Below are 15,621 nucleotides of genomic sequence, written 5' to 3'. Positions count from 1 at the left end.
AGGGAGGGATGCGGCAAGGACGGAAGAAATGCAAGAGGGAGAGAAGGAGGAAGATGTCTCCGGGACACTGTAGGGCAAATGTCCACGCTCCCCTCCCCGTCTGTGTTACTGCCATTTGTTTTCTTCCCTTCTTTCCACTACCTGGGCAAAGGGAATTCGAATATGTGAAAGCGTGGGAAAAGCCTGGACCCAGGGGAGGTCGGGGAGAAAGCAAGCCACTTAGGGGCGCGGGGTCAATCCCCAGGCAGGTGGGACGCCCCTGGGGGTCCTGAGGCCTCTTCCCTCCTGCTGAAGGGAGCACCCCTCCTGGCAGGCCTGGACCTGCTCACACCGACGTTTACCTGGACGGAGGGGGGAGGGGAGGGGCAGGAAGCGGTTGGTGCGGACGGGAGAGGCGCCTGCGTGGGAGCCGGGCCCCTCGAGACCTGGGCGGCGTGGAAAGCCGGTCGGCATCGCCCTCCCCCGGAGCGCCCGGGCTGGCAGCTCCCGAGACCGGCCCACGGGCCCGGCGCCCGGCCCCCCTGTCACTCACACGCCTTCCAGCCAATGGTGCGGCCTCCTGTCCCTCTCACCCCACCCCTCGAGGGCGAGCTGGGAGGGAGGTCGGCGGGGAGGGTCCGGCCGGAGTTGAAGGATTGAACTTTCCGGCTCAGTCGCGGCGGCTGCCTGGTCCCCAGCAGTGCAGCCCCGGCGCGGAGCAGGGAGCCTCGGCCCGCGCCCGGCGCCCTCTCCCTCGACCCGCAGCCATGGTGCCCGGGGTGCCCGGCACGGTCCTGACCCTCTGCCTCTGGCTGGCGGCCTCCAGCGGCTGCCTGGCGGCCGGCCCCGGCGCGGCTGCTGCGCGGCGGCTGGACGAGTCGCTGTCTGCCGGGAGCGTCCAGCGCGCCCGCTGCGCCTCCAGGTGCCTGAGCCTGCAGATCACTCGCATCTCCGCCTTCTTCCAGCACTTCCAGGTACGGGGAGGCCCCCGCCAGGGGTTCTTTCTGGGGCTGCAGCTGCGGCGTGGGCGCACCGGGGCGCGCGCCTCCCAGCCTGGGCGCGCAAAGTTCTCGGCCAGCGCCGCGGGCTGATCCTGGCTTCCCCTGGGCGTGGATCTTACAGTCGGGGTGCTGGAACTCTCCTTTCCAGCCTCTTCCCGGCTCCTGGAACGAAAAAGAAGCCCGAGACATCTTGCCCCAACTCCCTCCTTCCCAGCAAGAAACCAAAGGCGATTTCCCTGGGGAGGGAGAGTCGTGGATGCTGGGAGCGGGTGTGTGGATGTGGCGGTTTCCCGGGAATTGGAGTGCGCGAGACTCCGGGCGGGCGGCGACTCCCGCAAAGTCCCAGGCGCTCCGGGGCACTGGGAGGGAGTCCGGAAGGCGCGTCCGGCTGCGCCCGGGGACCTCACCTCGAGCCCCAGCCCCGCAGGTGCCCGCGGGCCGACACTTTGTCTCTTTTGAAAGATGGTTTTCACTCTCTGAGGGCTCAGAGCTCGCTGCCCACCCTTGGAGCCCCAGCCAGGGTACTTGTGCCAAGTCGTGTTCCAGGGTGGGTGTATGCGCGTGTTGGGGGTGCGGGTGGCTGTGCGCGCCTCAATTCGGAACCCCAAAGATTCAAGGTCTTGCCCTGGACTAGCGTAGAGCGTCAGGGAAGAAGTGCCGGGGACAGGGCATTTGGCGGGGCCGTATTCGGATACTCCTCAACGAGTCCCTAGGGCACCGTCCCCCAAACCCCGTACGTAGGTTCTTTCAGCCTGAGGGTGGGGAGTGTGTGTGTGTGTGGGCGCGCGCTTGTGTGGGAGGCTCCGGGAGCCGCGCGCTTGGCTCCAGCGGGTTGCCGGGACTCTGCCCTGTGGCGCGGACCCCGCGGGACTTGCGCGGAGGCTCCGGGTGCGGGTGGGCGCACGAGAGCAGGTTCCGGACTCAGCGGGAGCGAGTGCAGCTGCTGCCTGTACCAGCCCTGTCGAGCGTGCGAGCTCTGAAATCCTCCGCTTATTTTTCTCTTCTCTTATCCTTCTCTCCTTCTTCTCCTTCTCGCCTCTATCCCTGGGTGCCCACCTGTTCCAAGTTCCCAATTTCTCGCCTCAGGGAAACTCTGGAGGGACCAAAAGGAGAAATGGGGGCTGGGGGGAGGGGGTCCCCCTGGCTGGGCGGGAACTGGAAGCCAAACCCTTGGCTCTTAAACTGGGCGCCCCTCCTGCCGGAGCTGGGTCAAGGGGTGGGGGGGTCCCCCAGAGGCCCTGGGAATTAAGCTGCCAGAGGAGGCCATATTAATAAGGGTGGAGTGTGGAAGTGATTCCCCTTAGCCCTCGGGGATGATCTTGAACCGGCTGGTGAAGCTGGCGCGTTCGCGAGTGTGCAGTTGAGTTTGTTCTAAGTCGTAGAAGCAGCATCTCGTGGGTGTCAGAGAAATGGGCACGCTCTGTAGTCCTCCTGCGTCTTCAGGGAATGGAAGACCCAGTGCTCACCTCCTGTGGTGAAATTACCCAGACATCCTGGACAGAGCCAGGAGAGGGCCGATCCCCAGGCACCTGGTTTCCAGCCCTCCGAGTCCTACCCTGAAAGTCACTCTCCTAAGATGCCACACTATTGTTTGAAACAACAGAAAACAAACAAAACGGAGCAGCCTATTCCCAGGGAGAAAGAGTACCTTTTTTTTTTTTCTTTTTATTGAATTGTCAGTGCTGTAATTTATTTGTTTTACAGTTTCAGTGGCTAAAGCAGCAGCTTAGATGAAGCCAGTTCCCGTGAAAGGCTTTTCTTGTGGTCTCCTTGGCATGATTTCTCTTTGGAAGAAAAACTGCTGACAGAATGCACATTGCTAGACAATCCTGATTACATTTTAATTAGCTGGGGGTGAAATAAGCTGCAAATTACTCAGTTAAGACTTAATAAGTGCTGTGTTTGTAATCAACTGCAAAGCCATTCTGGGAGCCTTAACCCTAACCTGGTAATGCCTATCTGATTTATCTAAATTGCAGGGATTAAGCGTTTTTAAGATCTGAAAAGCCAGCAACACATTCTCCTTATAAAACCCCAAGCTTCCCTGTTCCCCACCACTTGCCTTTTTTTTTTTTTTTTTTTAAATAATTAGAAGGAAGATGGGCCGGGCGCAGTGGCTCATGCCTATAATCCCTGCACTTTGGGAGGCCAAGGCGGACGGATCATTTGAGGTCAGGAGTTCGAGATCAGCCTGGCCAACATGAAATCCCGTCTCTACAAAAAATACAAAAATTAGCCTGGTGCAGTGGTGCATGCTGTAGTCCCAGCTACTCAGGAGGCTGAGGGAGGAGAATCCTTGAACCCGGGAGGCAGCGGTTGCAGTGAGCCGAGATCACACCACTGCACTCCAGCCTGGGTGACAGAGCAAGACTGTCTCAAAAAAAAAAAAAAAAAAAAAGGAAGGAAGGTGGAGCAATCAGTCTGCAGACAGCTCATGACTGGGCTACAGCAGGTCTTAGGAAGATTGCTTTCTACAGGGTCACCCCCGCCCCCAACTCCTGCAAATGAGCCCACCCATAAAGCTGTCTCTGGAGCAGGTGCCTGTTTCCATCTTCTCTTGCATGGTTTCAGGCCATGTTTAAGGATGGGAGAAGCTTGCCTGGCCTCCAGCCTGGATGCCCGCCAGGTATGTGGACTCTCAAGCATGAAAGCTGTCAGGCCTTGCCTCAGGAGAGCGCAACCTATGCACTCATGGTGTAGGCAGTGACACAGATTCCCTGGGGCAGTGACCTGCTGTCATCGGCCTGCAGAGGAAGCTGTCGTCTCATAGTCTGTGCCCCAGTTGTCCCCACTGTCCTCCACTGCCCAGCCCTTCAGCAACAAGACAGAAAAGCGGTGGGTAGATGTGCACACCTGACACCTCCAGGTCTGCAGGCTGTTTCTGCCCCACCTGCACAAAGTGGCTGTCAACCACGCCCAAAAACACAAGGGACTCAGTACTGAGGCATGAGGGTGGGAATGCAGACCAGGGATACCTAAGTAATCCAACACTGCTCTGACCTGGAAAGGAAGAAAGGAAGATGGGATGGAAACCCCATCATTTCACTACTGAATGCTGCCCTTCATTCACGAAAAGAAACAGTGCATGTTAGCACCTCCTGAAATGTTAGTATCTGGCTCCAGGATGCTTTGTCCAGGGCATTTGGCATGGAGCTATTTTAGGCTCACAAGTAGAATACATATGTGCGGTTAGCAGAGTGAAGAGGAGCTATGGGTCTGTGAGGTATGGAACAGGGAAGTGGGCTTTGGGGCTGGGCAGACCTGCTCTACACCCAGGCTCTGTTGCTTCGCAAATGGGTAGCTTGGGTGCATCACATCACTTTCCTGAATGTTAACCCTTCATATGCCCATTGGGGGAGAGAAGCACCTGCCCTGCAAGATGCAATCAGGATGCAAAACATGTTGGGGTAATGCAGGTGATGGTAATACAGCAGCTAGCACTACCTGGAAGATTACTAAGGAGCAGCCACTCTTCTGGGTATTTTACAAGTACTACTCTTTTAATCCCCACAACACTCCTAGGAGGCAGCTACTAAATTAGAGAAGAACTCAGAGGTCTTGAAAAGTTGGCTCATCACACAGTTCATTGACGATTTAGCTGGGTTATCAGCGAGGATGGCTTCTAGCTTTTGGTTTTGTTTCTATTTTTAAGATTTTGTTGGTTAACTGGATAATTTACTTCAGGACTGACTACCTAATTTTCAGGGCCTGGTGCAAAATAAAAACGTGGGGCCTCTTACTCAGCAAGAAAAAAAGTGTTTGTTAAAGGAAATAAGATATAAAACGTTTTCCTTTCTTCTGCCACTTGCTTCTCTTAACTTGTCATGGTGTTTTAAATTTCCTATCCATGTTGTTCTCAGTAAAGAAAATTTAAAAGTTTAATTATTAGCATGATGCTAACTCTTCTTCTGTATATTGTGCAATGCCAGCTTTACACGCAAATATCAGAGCACTTAATTCCTGGAGGGAGCCCTGAAATGGCCAGAGGGTCCAACAGGCCAGACTCGGGAATGGTGGAAGGAGGAAGAGAAGGCTCCCCCAAGGCTTTGGGGTGTGCCCAGGGAACACTCATGTTTCGCAGGCACCTAGGGCCTTGGGCTCAGACATATGTGCTCAGGCATGATGCTGGCCAGGTCCCCTCTTTTGCCTGCTGCTGCACCCAGGGATTGTACTCTTGCCTGGCACAGGTCCTCTGGAAATTGAGCCAGGTGCCTCCCCTTCGTAGGCCAGCTGCTCCTGCCCCCATCAGATGGGCAGCTCCCAGGTGTATTGCATCCTCCTCAGTGGATGTGCCATTCCAGTGTCTCAGAATCGGGCTGGCCACCCACCAAACACACCATCATGCTACTAGCATGGAATGGGGACAGACACAACCATACCATGGGACACTGTACGACCTGCATATGGCCAACCCTGATCTTCTCTACACCCATGCCCAGGTCCCTGCAGGGATCATAGTGGGCAGGGATCATGTGATGGGAGGTGGGGAGCAGAAGGCCAGTGGGGCCTGGGGTGCCAGGTGATGGGGGAATGGGCGGTGAGAACCTGTCCTGGAGGGGTGAGGGTGCGGTGGGAGTCAGGATCGGTTGTGAGCTGACATGTCCACTCTCCGGTGAGTACTGCAGTATGCTATTGACTCTTACATACGAAACTCAACCTCAAAGAATTTCAGCATGGCCACTGCAGAGCATACCCCAAGCCTAGGTCCTCTTGTGAGCATGTAGTGGACTGCACTGTTCATACGTCTGTGAAACTGACCTAGTTCGCTTTGTTTGTATGTCAAAGATTCAGCCATCTGGGAAAGTTTAAACCTGCTTTAGCGTGGCGGTTCCTCATAGGGTTACCTGTAGTGTTAAAGGGTATGATGCTGACATATGCTCACTTAGGGAGAAACATCTCTCCTCTTATGTTCTCAACTTCTCTAGAAGATTAAAGAAGAAGGAAAGGAGGGAAGTGGTGCCTGAGATAAGCCCTGTCTCTTTATAGGTGACTCTTGATGCATTTGAGAGTGACTTCATGCCCTATGCTTCATCTTGGACACTCCTGCTCCTCTGACCTCCTCTGGGTCTGCCCATGATGGCACAGGTGTAGCTGAGTCTTAACCTCTAAACGTAATCAGTTCCCTAAGCATGGGCAGGCTTGGGACCTGCCATTGGCAATCTCAGCATTGGCAGACCTGGGACCTGCTCTTTGTCTGCCTGTGTTTTCTCAATGGAGGCTCAATAGAGTAGGGTTTGAGGAAAAGTAGTAGTCCGTGGGCAACTGAGGTGGGTGTGTGTGTATGTGTGTCTGTGTCTTTGCCAGATTTCAGAATGCCCAGGGAGAAAGTGGATGGGATACTGCTGGAAGACTAATAGCAGGTTGCTGGCAGCTTGGCCCTAGGGTTCCAGAATTGTACTGATGTTAAGAGATTCTTCCTTAATGGGACGTTATTCGCCCTATAAAGTACCACTGATAGGCTCCCTTCGGTAGCTGATTAGAGATCAGAGGCTCTTCCTAGCAGTAATTGGAAGCTGTTTGTTTTGGCAGAAAGGAGAATGAAGCTGGTGATGAGATCATTTCACTTAGAGGGCCAGCCTCTCCTCCAAGGCAAAGTAAACAAACAATTAGCGCATCAAAACCCCAGCAGCTACAAATCAGCCCCAGGCTCACAGATTTCAGAGGAACGGATTTTGTGGTGCTCATACCCAGCCTACGATGTGTCCCTTTGCTCTGTGCTGAGTTTTCAGTTATATTGCAGGATGGCCAGGCATTTAGAGAGCCGCTGGGAGAGACACGACTTGATGCAGTTTGGTCTTGGTGTTTCCTGGTCTGAGTTATTGGCTCTCTGGCTGCGTTTCTAACATGTTCTGAATTTGACCCAAAAGAAACCTTATGCTATTCATTGCAATTTTTTGTGTTTTTAATATGGTATTTCTCTTTGAACATGATTTAAAACTCTACCTTATTGTGACTGTAATAGAGCATTTAAAAAACAATAGGAAATACACTTATTAACTTGTTTATTTCTTTATGCAGATATCAAATATATATATCTGTATATATATATGTATATAATATTATTTATCCATATGTGTGTATTTGGACACCTAAATTAAAAAGGTAATATTGTTGGTGCAAGTGTTCCCACTTTTAAAAATGTAATCATAAATTTGGAGGTTATCATATTTATTCAAAATAAATTCACCACCTTTCATGTTCTGACCTACCAGGTATGTTTCAGTGAGTGAGTATAAAATGTTGGGGTTAAGGTAGAGAGACTTATGAAAGTGTTAGGGGGTACTGCTTGTATTAAGTCAGAAATGGAGAAGTTCCAGTGGATTACTTGGTATTGCTGTCCAGAAACCTGACTCTCATACCATTTTGGGGGGAAGGGAGGTTTGGGACAGCAATTAATGATGCATATCCATATTATCAAAAGGCATTTTTATTTATGAAATAGGAATAGAAATAACTGAAAATGCCTCTTTGCAATGGCTTGTGTAAAGTATAGAATAACATAATTTCTGGGCATCATCTAAGCTCACAGAGCCTTAGGGTTCTGAAGTCAGCTACCTTTCAACCTTTCCATTTAACTTACCCTGGGCTCCATATTTTGAAAGCAGGTTGTCTATCAACATGTGGTGTTTATTAAGTATGACCTAGTTTTTCCTCTTTACATTAATCAAAGATATCCATAACTCTTTCAAGCTTTTGATTAGCATTAGGTTGCCCCCATGACCAGAGCTGATTGATAAAATGAATAGTTATGACATTTTAGTTCTCTTTGCACCATCATCTTAGGAAAATGTGTCATTTTGGGGAGTTTTCTGAAATATTTTAAAAGAGGTAATATACACCAATTCCTTCTCCAGTGGATGTAGTTGTTGACCTCTTGCCTCTTACCCCACCATCCCCCGGCTCCTGTATCAGCTGCTAATGGCTTACAGCTGCTTCCTTTTAAGTGAATAACCTTTGGCCGATGGGCACCATCTTGCTTGCAAGGTCATGCATCCTCCTCCCTTGATGTGGGCAGACCGTGGCAATTGGCTCTCTGCTCAGGGGATATAGGAGGTCAGCCCCCTGCTGGAATCAGCTCTGTAATGCAATTCATGCCCAAAAGCATCTCATGGGATCAGGCTTATGCAGGGCTCTGGCTGAGATCCCATCTCCACACAGGTCTTATCTCTGCCTTCTCCTGCTTCCTCTCTTCCCTCTTCTACTGAGAGCTTCTCTCCCCGCCCCAATATTACCTCATGTCCAAGAAACCCCATTTCAACCTCTGCTTCTAGGAAACCCAGTCTAAGACACCTCCCTTCAGAAACACTTGGTTCCATTCAACGCTTTTGTTTTTTCTGATCAGACAACTCGATTCTTATAGAAATGACCTGTTCAAGCTAGTAGGTAGAAGAAGTAAAAATATAACTTAGCTTTTATACTCTCAGCTAAGACTTCATTTACTATCCTTCAAAAAATTGAGAGGGTATACAAAGTTTAAACATCATTTTAAATAAGAAACAGATTCAGAAGATTTTCTGTTACTCGAATTTAGTTTCTAGCTCCTGATGACTTCAGTAAAAAGATTTCAATTCTTGGACCTAGTAGGTAAGCACATCATGCTCCCTCATTGTTGAGAATTCAATGAAATGTGAAAATATGCACTGTTCAGGCAAGCTTGAAATAGCTGTAGGGTAGGTGGGCAGTAGTTGGAGTGAGAGGACATCATTAATGACAGTACTACATGGCAGGTCTAGGAAGAAGGCAAGGGAGCCCCAATAGTTCAGGTATCAGCCAACATTGGATTTACTCAGCATGCAACCAGAGGAGCTACACCCCAAAAAAGCTACATCCTCCAGGACCTGCAATCCTTTGTATATTTTAAAAATGTAATTTATGTATGGTTTCAAAGAGGTGAGGGGAGACATTTTCCCTGATGGTAAAGAGGGTTGGATAAAAATAGTTATCCTTATTAGCCAATATGTAAAAAATGCCCAGAAAGGAACAAATGTAGCATTTGTAGATTGTTTTCATGTAAATCACTGTCTGCATAGGTGCTGGATCTGTTTCTTTCTTTAAAAAGTACTGATTTATTTGCATTTCCCTGATCACTAGTGATGTTGAGCATTTTTTTCATATGTTTGTTGGCCAGTTGTATATCTTCTTTTGAGAATTGTTTATTTATGTCCTTAGCCCACTTTTTGATGGGATTGCTTGTTTTTTCTTCTTGCTGATTTGTTTGAGTTCCTTGTAGATCCTGGATATTAGTTATTTGTCAGATGTATAGGTTGTGAAGATTTTCTCCCACTCTGTGGGTTATCTGTTTACTCTGCTGATTGTTCTTTTTGCCGCGCAAAAGCTCTTCAGTTTAATTAAGTCCCACCTATTTATCTTTGTTTTTGTTGTGTTTGGTTTTGGGTATTTGGTCATGAAATCTTTGCTTAAGCCAGTGTCTCAAAGGGTTATTCCAATGTTATCTTCTAGAATTTTTATAGTTTCAGGTCTTAGATTTAAGTCCTTGATCCATCTTGAGTTGATTTTTGTATAAATGAGAGACAAGGATCCAGTTTCATTCTCCTACATGTGGCTTGCCAATTATCCCAGCACCGTTTGTTGAGTAGGGTGTCCTTTCCCCACTTTATGTTTTTGCTTGCTTTGTCCAACCACGATATGGTACCACCTTACTCCCGCAAGAATGGCCATTATCAAAAAATCAAAAAATAATAGATGTTGACGTGGATGCAGTGAAAGGGAACACTTCTACACCACTGGTGGGAATGTAAACTAGTAAAACGGTGTGGAGATTCCTTAAAGAACTAAAAGTAGAACTATCGTTTGATCCAGCAATCCGACTACTGGATATCTACCCAGAGAAAAAGAAGTCATTATATGAAAAAGATACTTGCACACGCAATTGCAAAAATGTGGAACCAGCCCAAATTCCCGTCAATCAATGAGTGGATAAAGAAACTGTGGTGTGTATGTGTGTGTGTGTGTGTATACACACATAATGGAATACCACTCAGACATAAAAAGGAATGAACTAATGGTATTTGGAGCAACCTGGATGGGATTGGAGACCATTATTGTAAGTGAAGTAACTCAGGAATGGAAAACCAAACATTGTATGTTCTCACTCGTTAGTGGGAACTAAGCTATGAGGATGCAAAGGCATAAGAGTGAAACAATGGACTTTGGGGACTCCGGGGAAAAGGGTGGGAAGGGGGAGAGTGATAAAAGACTACACACTGGGTTCAGTGTATACTGCTCAGGTGATGGGTGCACCAAAATCTCACAAATCACCACTAAAGAACTTACTTGTGTAACCAAATACCACCTGCTCCCCAAAAACCTATAGAAATGTATTTTTTAAAAAAAGTACTGATTTAATAAGTTCCATTTATTTCAGCTAATATCAGTGGATTGTTACAATTCCAAAGATGAGCTAAAAACTCTGTACATGAGGAACTTGGGGTCTATTTGAGGCTAAGACTTGTTTGTAAACAGACAAGTTCCGCCCAATAGATGGAGTTTTTTGTATGAGATCTCAGAGGAGGGAGGGTGTTTATCTTTTTAGGGAAAGTTTCATAACTGCTAGCTGAGTTATTCCAGCTTGGAACAGCATGTGTATAAATACAGAGTCTTGCAACGGTGTGGTCTCTCTGTTGGGGACCATAACCTAAATGGCCATGATATAGCATCAGCCTCCCAGCTAGCAGCCAGACTTTGGGAACTTGTTAGAGAAGGAATAAATAGCCACAAAGCTCAAGTGCTTTGTTCTGCAAGGCAGGTTAAGAGCATGCCCATTGTAACCTGATGCCACATTCAAGCCACAACACTTAGGGATGTGTGTCTTGCTGGTTCTTGCTAATCTGGTTGAATTTCAACTCTTAATGCTTTTCAGTTGATCTCTATGGAGATCCTTGGCCGCACCCCTAAGAAAGAGTCTAAGAAAGAAGGGAGGAAAAGGAGGCTGTCTCTTGGCTTGCGGTTGGACACAGCTTCTGAATTAGTGGAAATTAGAAGCTCTCCGGAATTCCTGAGCCACAGGACAGAAGGCATTTAGCATTGCATTTTACAGTGTTTTGGAGTTGACACAGTTGTTTCACATAAAATATCTATTTGACCATCACAACTACTCTGTGAGGTCAGGAATGTTATTTTTCTTTACAGATAAGAAAACTGAAGGCCTGAAAATGAGATAACCAAGGATCCATAGCAGAAACTCAAGCCCTCATTGTCACATTCCTAGATATTTGTACTGAATGACTCCACTTCTTAGTATGTTAACAGCGAGAGAAGACAGAGGGGAACCAGCACCTATGTTATGATCCAGAGACCGTCAGTTGTAAGGGAACTAGGATGGGATTTCTCACTTACTGGCTTCTGGAGGCAATTTTGCACCACAGTTGCACAGATGAGGACAATTGAAAGGTTGCTGGTGTGATAGAAAATGGCTTGAAAAATATCAGTCCATCAACACCATCCCGAGTGGTGGTGCACGTACCCACCCAATTCATTCTTCTAACCAATAAGAATCTGCAAAACACAACCGTCTTTCAGGTATCTTAGATTGGGAGTCCCCAGCATATGTGAGATGTGCTTCTTGCCTCCAAAACAATTACTTTCTTTACAAATTTTTTGTTTTTTGTTTACACAAGGTCTCCCTCTGTCACCTAGGCTAGAGCGTAGTGCCATGATCATATCTCACTGTAGCTTTGCACTCCTAGGCTCAAGAAATCCTCCCTCAACTTCCTGAGTAACTGGGACTACAGGTGTGTTACACCCTCGTACCTGGCTACTTTTTTTTTTTTTTCTCCCCCCAGAGATGGGGTCTTGCTATGTTGATCAGGCTAGTTTCAAACTCCTGGCCTCCAGTGATTCTGTTGCATCAGCCTCCCAAAGTACTGAGATTACAGGTGTGAGCCACCATACCTGGCCAAGAGAATTATTTTCTACTGGAGAGAAGGACAAACATTTAATAAAATTGGTGCAAGTTGTTGACGTGAAGAAAGAAACTATTAAAACCATGAATCATCTTTTAAATCCTTACATATAGTAATTTAACTCATGATCATGGGTATTGATATTTTTCAGATGAAGAATGTCTTTTTTTGTTTTTGTCAATTGCTTTTTTTTAGGCCCATCCAATTTTCCATGCATGTAATGAAATAGCAGAGTTTTATCAAGGTTCTTGGGGAAGCGTTCCAAGCAGCTGGAGTCCTGGACATCACAGGGGATGTTTGCTGCCTGCAACAAAAGTTGCGGTGTCCTCATTCTTGGCTGTGTTGGTTGCTGTTGTGTGTGTTGGTGGGACATGTGTGGAGTCATTGTGCATGGTAATTGTAGCTTGCATGTATGTGACAGCCATTTCCACGAGCTCAGTGTGCCTGACATGCTTGCTTCACTGCCTTTTGTTTGGGTTTTGGCTATGTGTGTGTATGTTTACACTTTATAATTCTTTCCGGCATCTCTGCAAAATATAAAAGCTAGGCAATGAGGAAATCTTTCAAAAAAAGAATTTTGAAAATTCTCAAGGCTGCACATGAGAACAGGATTGTAAAGATGTGAAGTTTTGGGGTTCTTTAATCCCCGAAGCTTTAAAACCTCTCCTCAGGGGAGTCTGAGAAACAATACCCCATCAAAAGGCTTGAAAAGAATCCAGCAACTAATCAAGGCTCTTAATTCACATTCTGTTTACCCTTTTGTTTTGAATTATAACTTTTTTATTTCATAAAGTTTTTTTTTTGCTTTTCAAGTTGTTAATACTTCAGAAAATATTTTCTTAGTGAGCTCAAAAATATATAATTTTGTGTTTCACATTACCCTGATTCTTATAAAGATAAGGCAGATATGTTGTTACCATTTAAAAAGTCACATAATGGGCCAGGCGCGGTGGCTCTCGCCTGTAATCCCAGCATTTTGGGAGGCCAAGGTGGGCAGATCGCCTGAGGTCAGGAGTTTGAGACCAGCCTGGCCAACATGGCAAAACCCCGTCTCTACTAAAAATACAAAAATTAGCCAGGCGTGGTGGTGCGCACCTGTAGTCCCAGCTACTAGGGAGGCTGAGGCAGAAGAATCCCTGGAACTTGGGAGGCGGAGGTTGCAGTGAGCCGAGATTGTGCCACTGTACTCCAGCCTGGGTGACAAAGAACCTGTTGAGTTCTTTGAAGGGTTCATTCAAGGAAAGTTGATTAACTCTTGTTTAAATCTCTAATAGGGCATTATTGCAAGAGACAGTCCATCTAGACTTACACAAATATCCCAGTCCTTGTCTTTAAATGCCTACACTGCTGGAAGTAATGACAGTCTTCTGAAATGTAGACTCCTTGTTATACTGTGTATACCAGAAAGAAAGTTGACCAAAACCTGTAAACCTAAAATATGGGAGAGAGATTTTTAACAGAATACACAGCTGATATTGACATGTGTCACCCCATCAACTGGACAGGTCCTGAGTGGTGTTATAACAAATCCAGTATGCCAAGGAGGTTTGCATTTCAGGGTCATTAGTTTGCTTTCCAACTGATAGGACTCCCGCAGAATGCAAATTGCAAGATCCTTTACAATCATAAGGAATAGTGATAATAGAATCATCCCCACAATTGGAAGTATACAAATGTTTTCTGAGAACTCTGTACCAACAATTTCTGATGCAGCGCTGAGATTCCCACTTTTTCTTCTTCATGGCCAGATACTTACTTTTGTCTTTGCCAGCTGCTGTTTTATCCCTTGCTTGATGGTCATTTCTCCCCAGTGGACAGAGTTCTGCTCACCTAGAGGTGTAATTGTGCCTAAAACAAGGAGCAGAGAACCACGTAGCTGTAAGGAGATGCTATGGCAACCAGACATCAGAGGTTACCTATTCCTGCCCAACAGTCCTGCCATATGAATGACCCACATAAAAGCAGAATTACAAACCACACCACAGCATTGGCGCCTGGCCCCTAGAGTTGAAACCAATCCTGTTGATGCCATGAATGCCAAGTTCATGCAGAAGTTACTGACTCCTTTCAGATAGAATGAGAAGAAAATGGGAGGCCAGTTGTTGTGAACATGTTTTGACAACTGTGGTTCTTTTAAATTTCATCGGTGGCAAGAAGGGACAAAGACGTCACCTAGGGTGGTATCCACCATTAATTGTTTGAAGGTGGGCACTTTGTTCCCCATTTTCTTTTCCATGTTTTGGGCTACTAAAGCTATTTGGGGCCAGGCATGGTAGCTCACGCCTGTATTCCCAGTGCTTTGGGAGGCTGAGGTGGGAGAATCGCTTGAGTCCAGGAGTTCAAGGCTGCAGTGAGCTCCAGTGGCACCACTGCACTCCAGTTGGGTGACAAGAGTGAGACTGTGTCCTTAAAACAGAAAAGTCATTTGGAACTAGAACTTTGCCTTTCAAATCTAAAATATGTGTCCCATATATCCTTGATGGATAGTGCCATCATATCTTTTGCTTAATCATTTATTTTTTAAATTTTGAATTTTTATTTATTTTATTTATTTACGTTTTGAGACAGGGTCTCACTCTGTCACCCAGGCTGGAGTGCAGTGGTGCAATCATGGCTCACTGCAGCCTCAAACTCTCTGGCTCAAGGATCCCTACACCTCAGCCTTTCAAGTAGCTGGTATACAGGCATGTACCACCACACTTGGCTAATTTTTTAACAGTTTGTAGAGACAAGTTCTCACTGTATTGCCTAGGCTTGAGTTTTTATTTTTTGAAAATAGAGACAGGGTCTCACTATGTTGCCCAGGCTGGTCTTGAACTTCTGGCCACAAGAGATCCTCCCATCTGGGCTTCCCAAAGTGCTGGGATTACAGGTGTGAGCCACTGTGCCAGGCCAGCCCATCATATCTTTGAGTAGAAATGCATTGTCTCTTTCTTCTTGCTCTCTCCTGTTTTCTCTTTTCTTTCCCCCTCTTCCCTCTCCCTTTCTATTTTGACGTTTGGCTGTACCATTTTGAAAGCAGTACAGCCAAACCTAGTGGTCATCATTCCAGAAATGGCCTACATCTGGGAAGTATTTTTTTTTTTTCCCATTGGGCCAGAATTTAAAAGAAAGTAGAGAACATCTTTTGGTTGTTTTTGTTGTTTCCACATTTTTGTATCCGGAGTTATGAGCTAATGCCTTCACAGCTGCAAAGAAATTTAAAAAAAAAATCTGGATAGAATATATTCTCTGGTTAAGTATCACAATCACCAGAAAAACAAATATAGACTAGTCGACCATCTGTATTTTCATTTTTCTATTATCCAGGAGCCATAGATTTTTGCAATGTTTTAAACATGTTTTTAATAGGGCAAGATTTGCATACTCTAGTTCAGTGTATTACTCCACAATTTTGAAAAAAAGATGGAGGTTGCTTTTTTACATAACCTCATGAAATTAGGGCTAGAATTTAATTTCCATATATTTGTCTGTGTGTATATTATGCATGCGTGTCTAGTTCCAGGTTTGTCAACCATGGCACTGTGGACGTTTTGGAGCAGATTCTTCTTTGTTGAGTGGAAGGGCTGTCTGGCGCATTTTAATGGTTCCACAGCATCCCTGGCCTCTCCCTACTCAATGCCAGTACCATCCCTCCCACCTTCAGTCATGACAAAACTGATGTCTCCAAACATAGCAGTATGTGAATATTTGTATCAGGATATCCATATCTATTCCAT

The 15,621-nt window shown here is 46.5% G+C and overlaps 1 protein-coding gene across 1 annotated transcript in view; it reads left to right on the top strand.

Moving 5' to 3' along the window:
• Positions 1 to 610: 610 nt before the first annotated feature.
• ANOS1 (anosmin 1) overlaps positions 611 to 15,621 on the top strand; it is a 202,553-nt gene continuing 187,542 nt past the window's right edge. Inside the window, exon 1 of the mRNA XM_054472957.2 lies at positions 611 to 953. Coding sequence (XP_054328932.1) covers positions 747 to 953 — 207 coding nt within the window. The 5' untranslated portion in view covers positions 611 to 746. The remainder of the gene's footprint in view (positions 954 to 15,621) is intronic.

Source organism: Pongo pygmaeus, chromosome X, assembly GCF_028885625.2.
Source record: "Pongo pygmaeus isolate AG05252 chromosome X, NHGRI_mPonPyg2-v2.0_pri, whole genome shotgun sequence".
Lineage (NCBI taxonomy): Eukaryota > Metazoa > Chordata > Mammalia > Primates > Hominidae > Pongo > Pongo pygmaeus.
The sequence above is the reverse complement of the archived record's forward strand: the minus strand, read 5'-3'. Positions and strand labels throughout refer to the sequence as shown.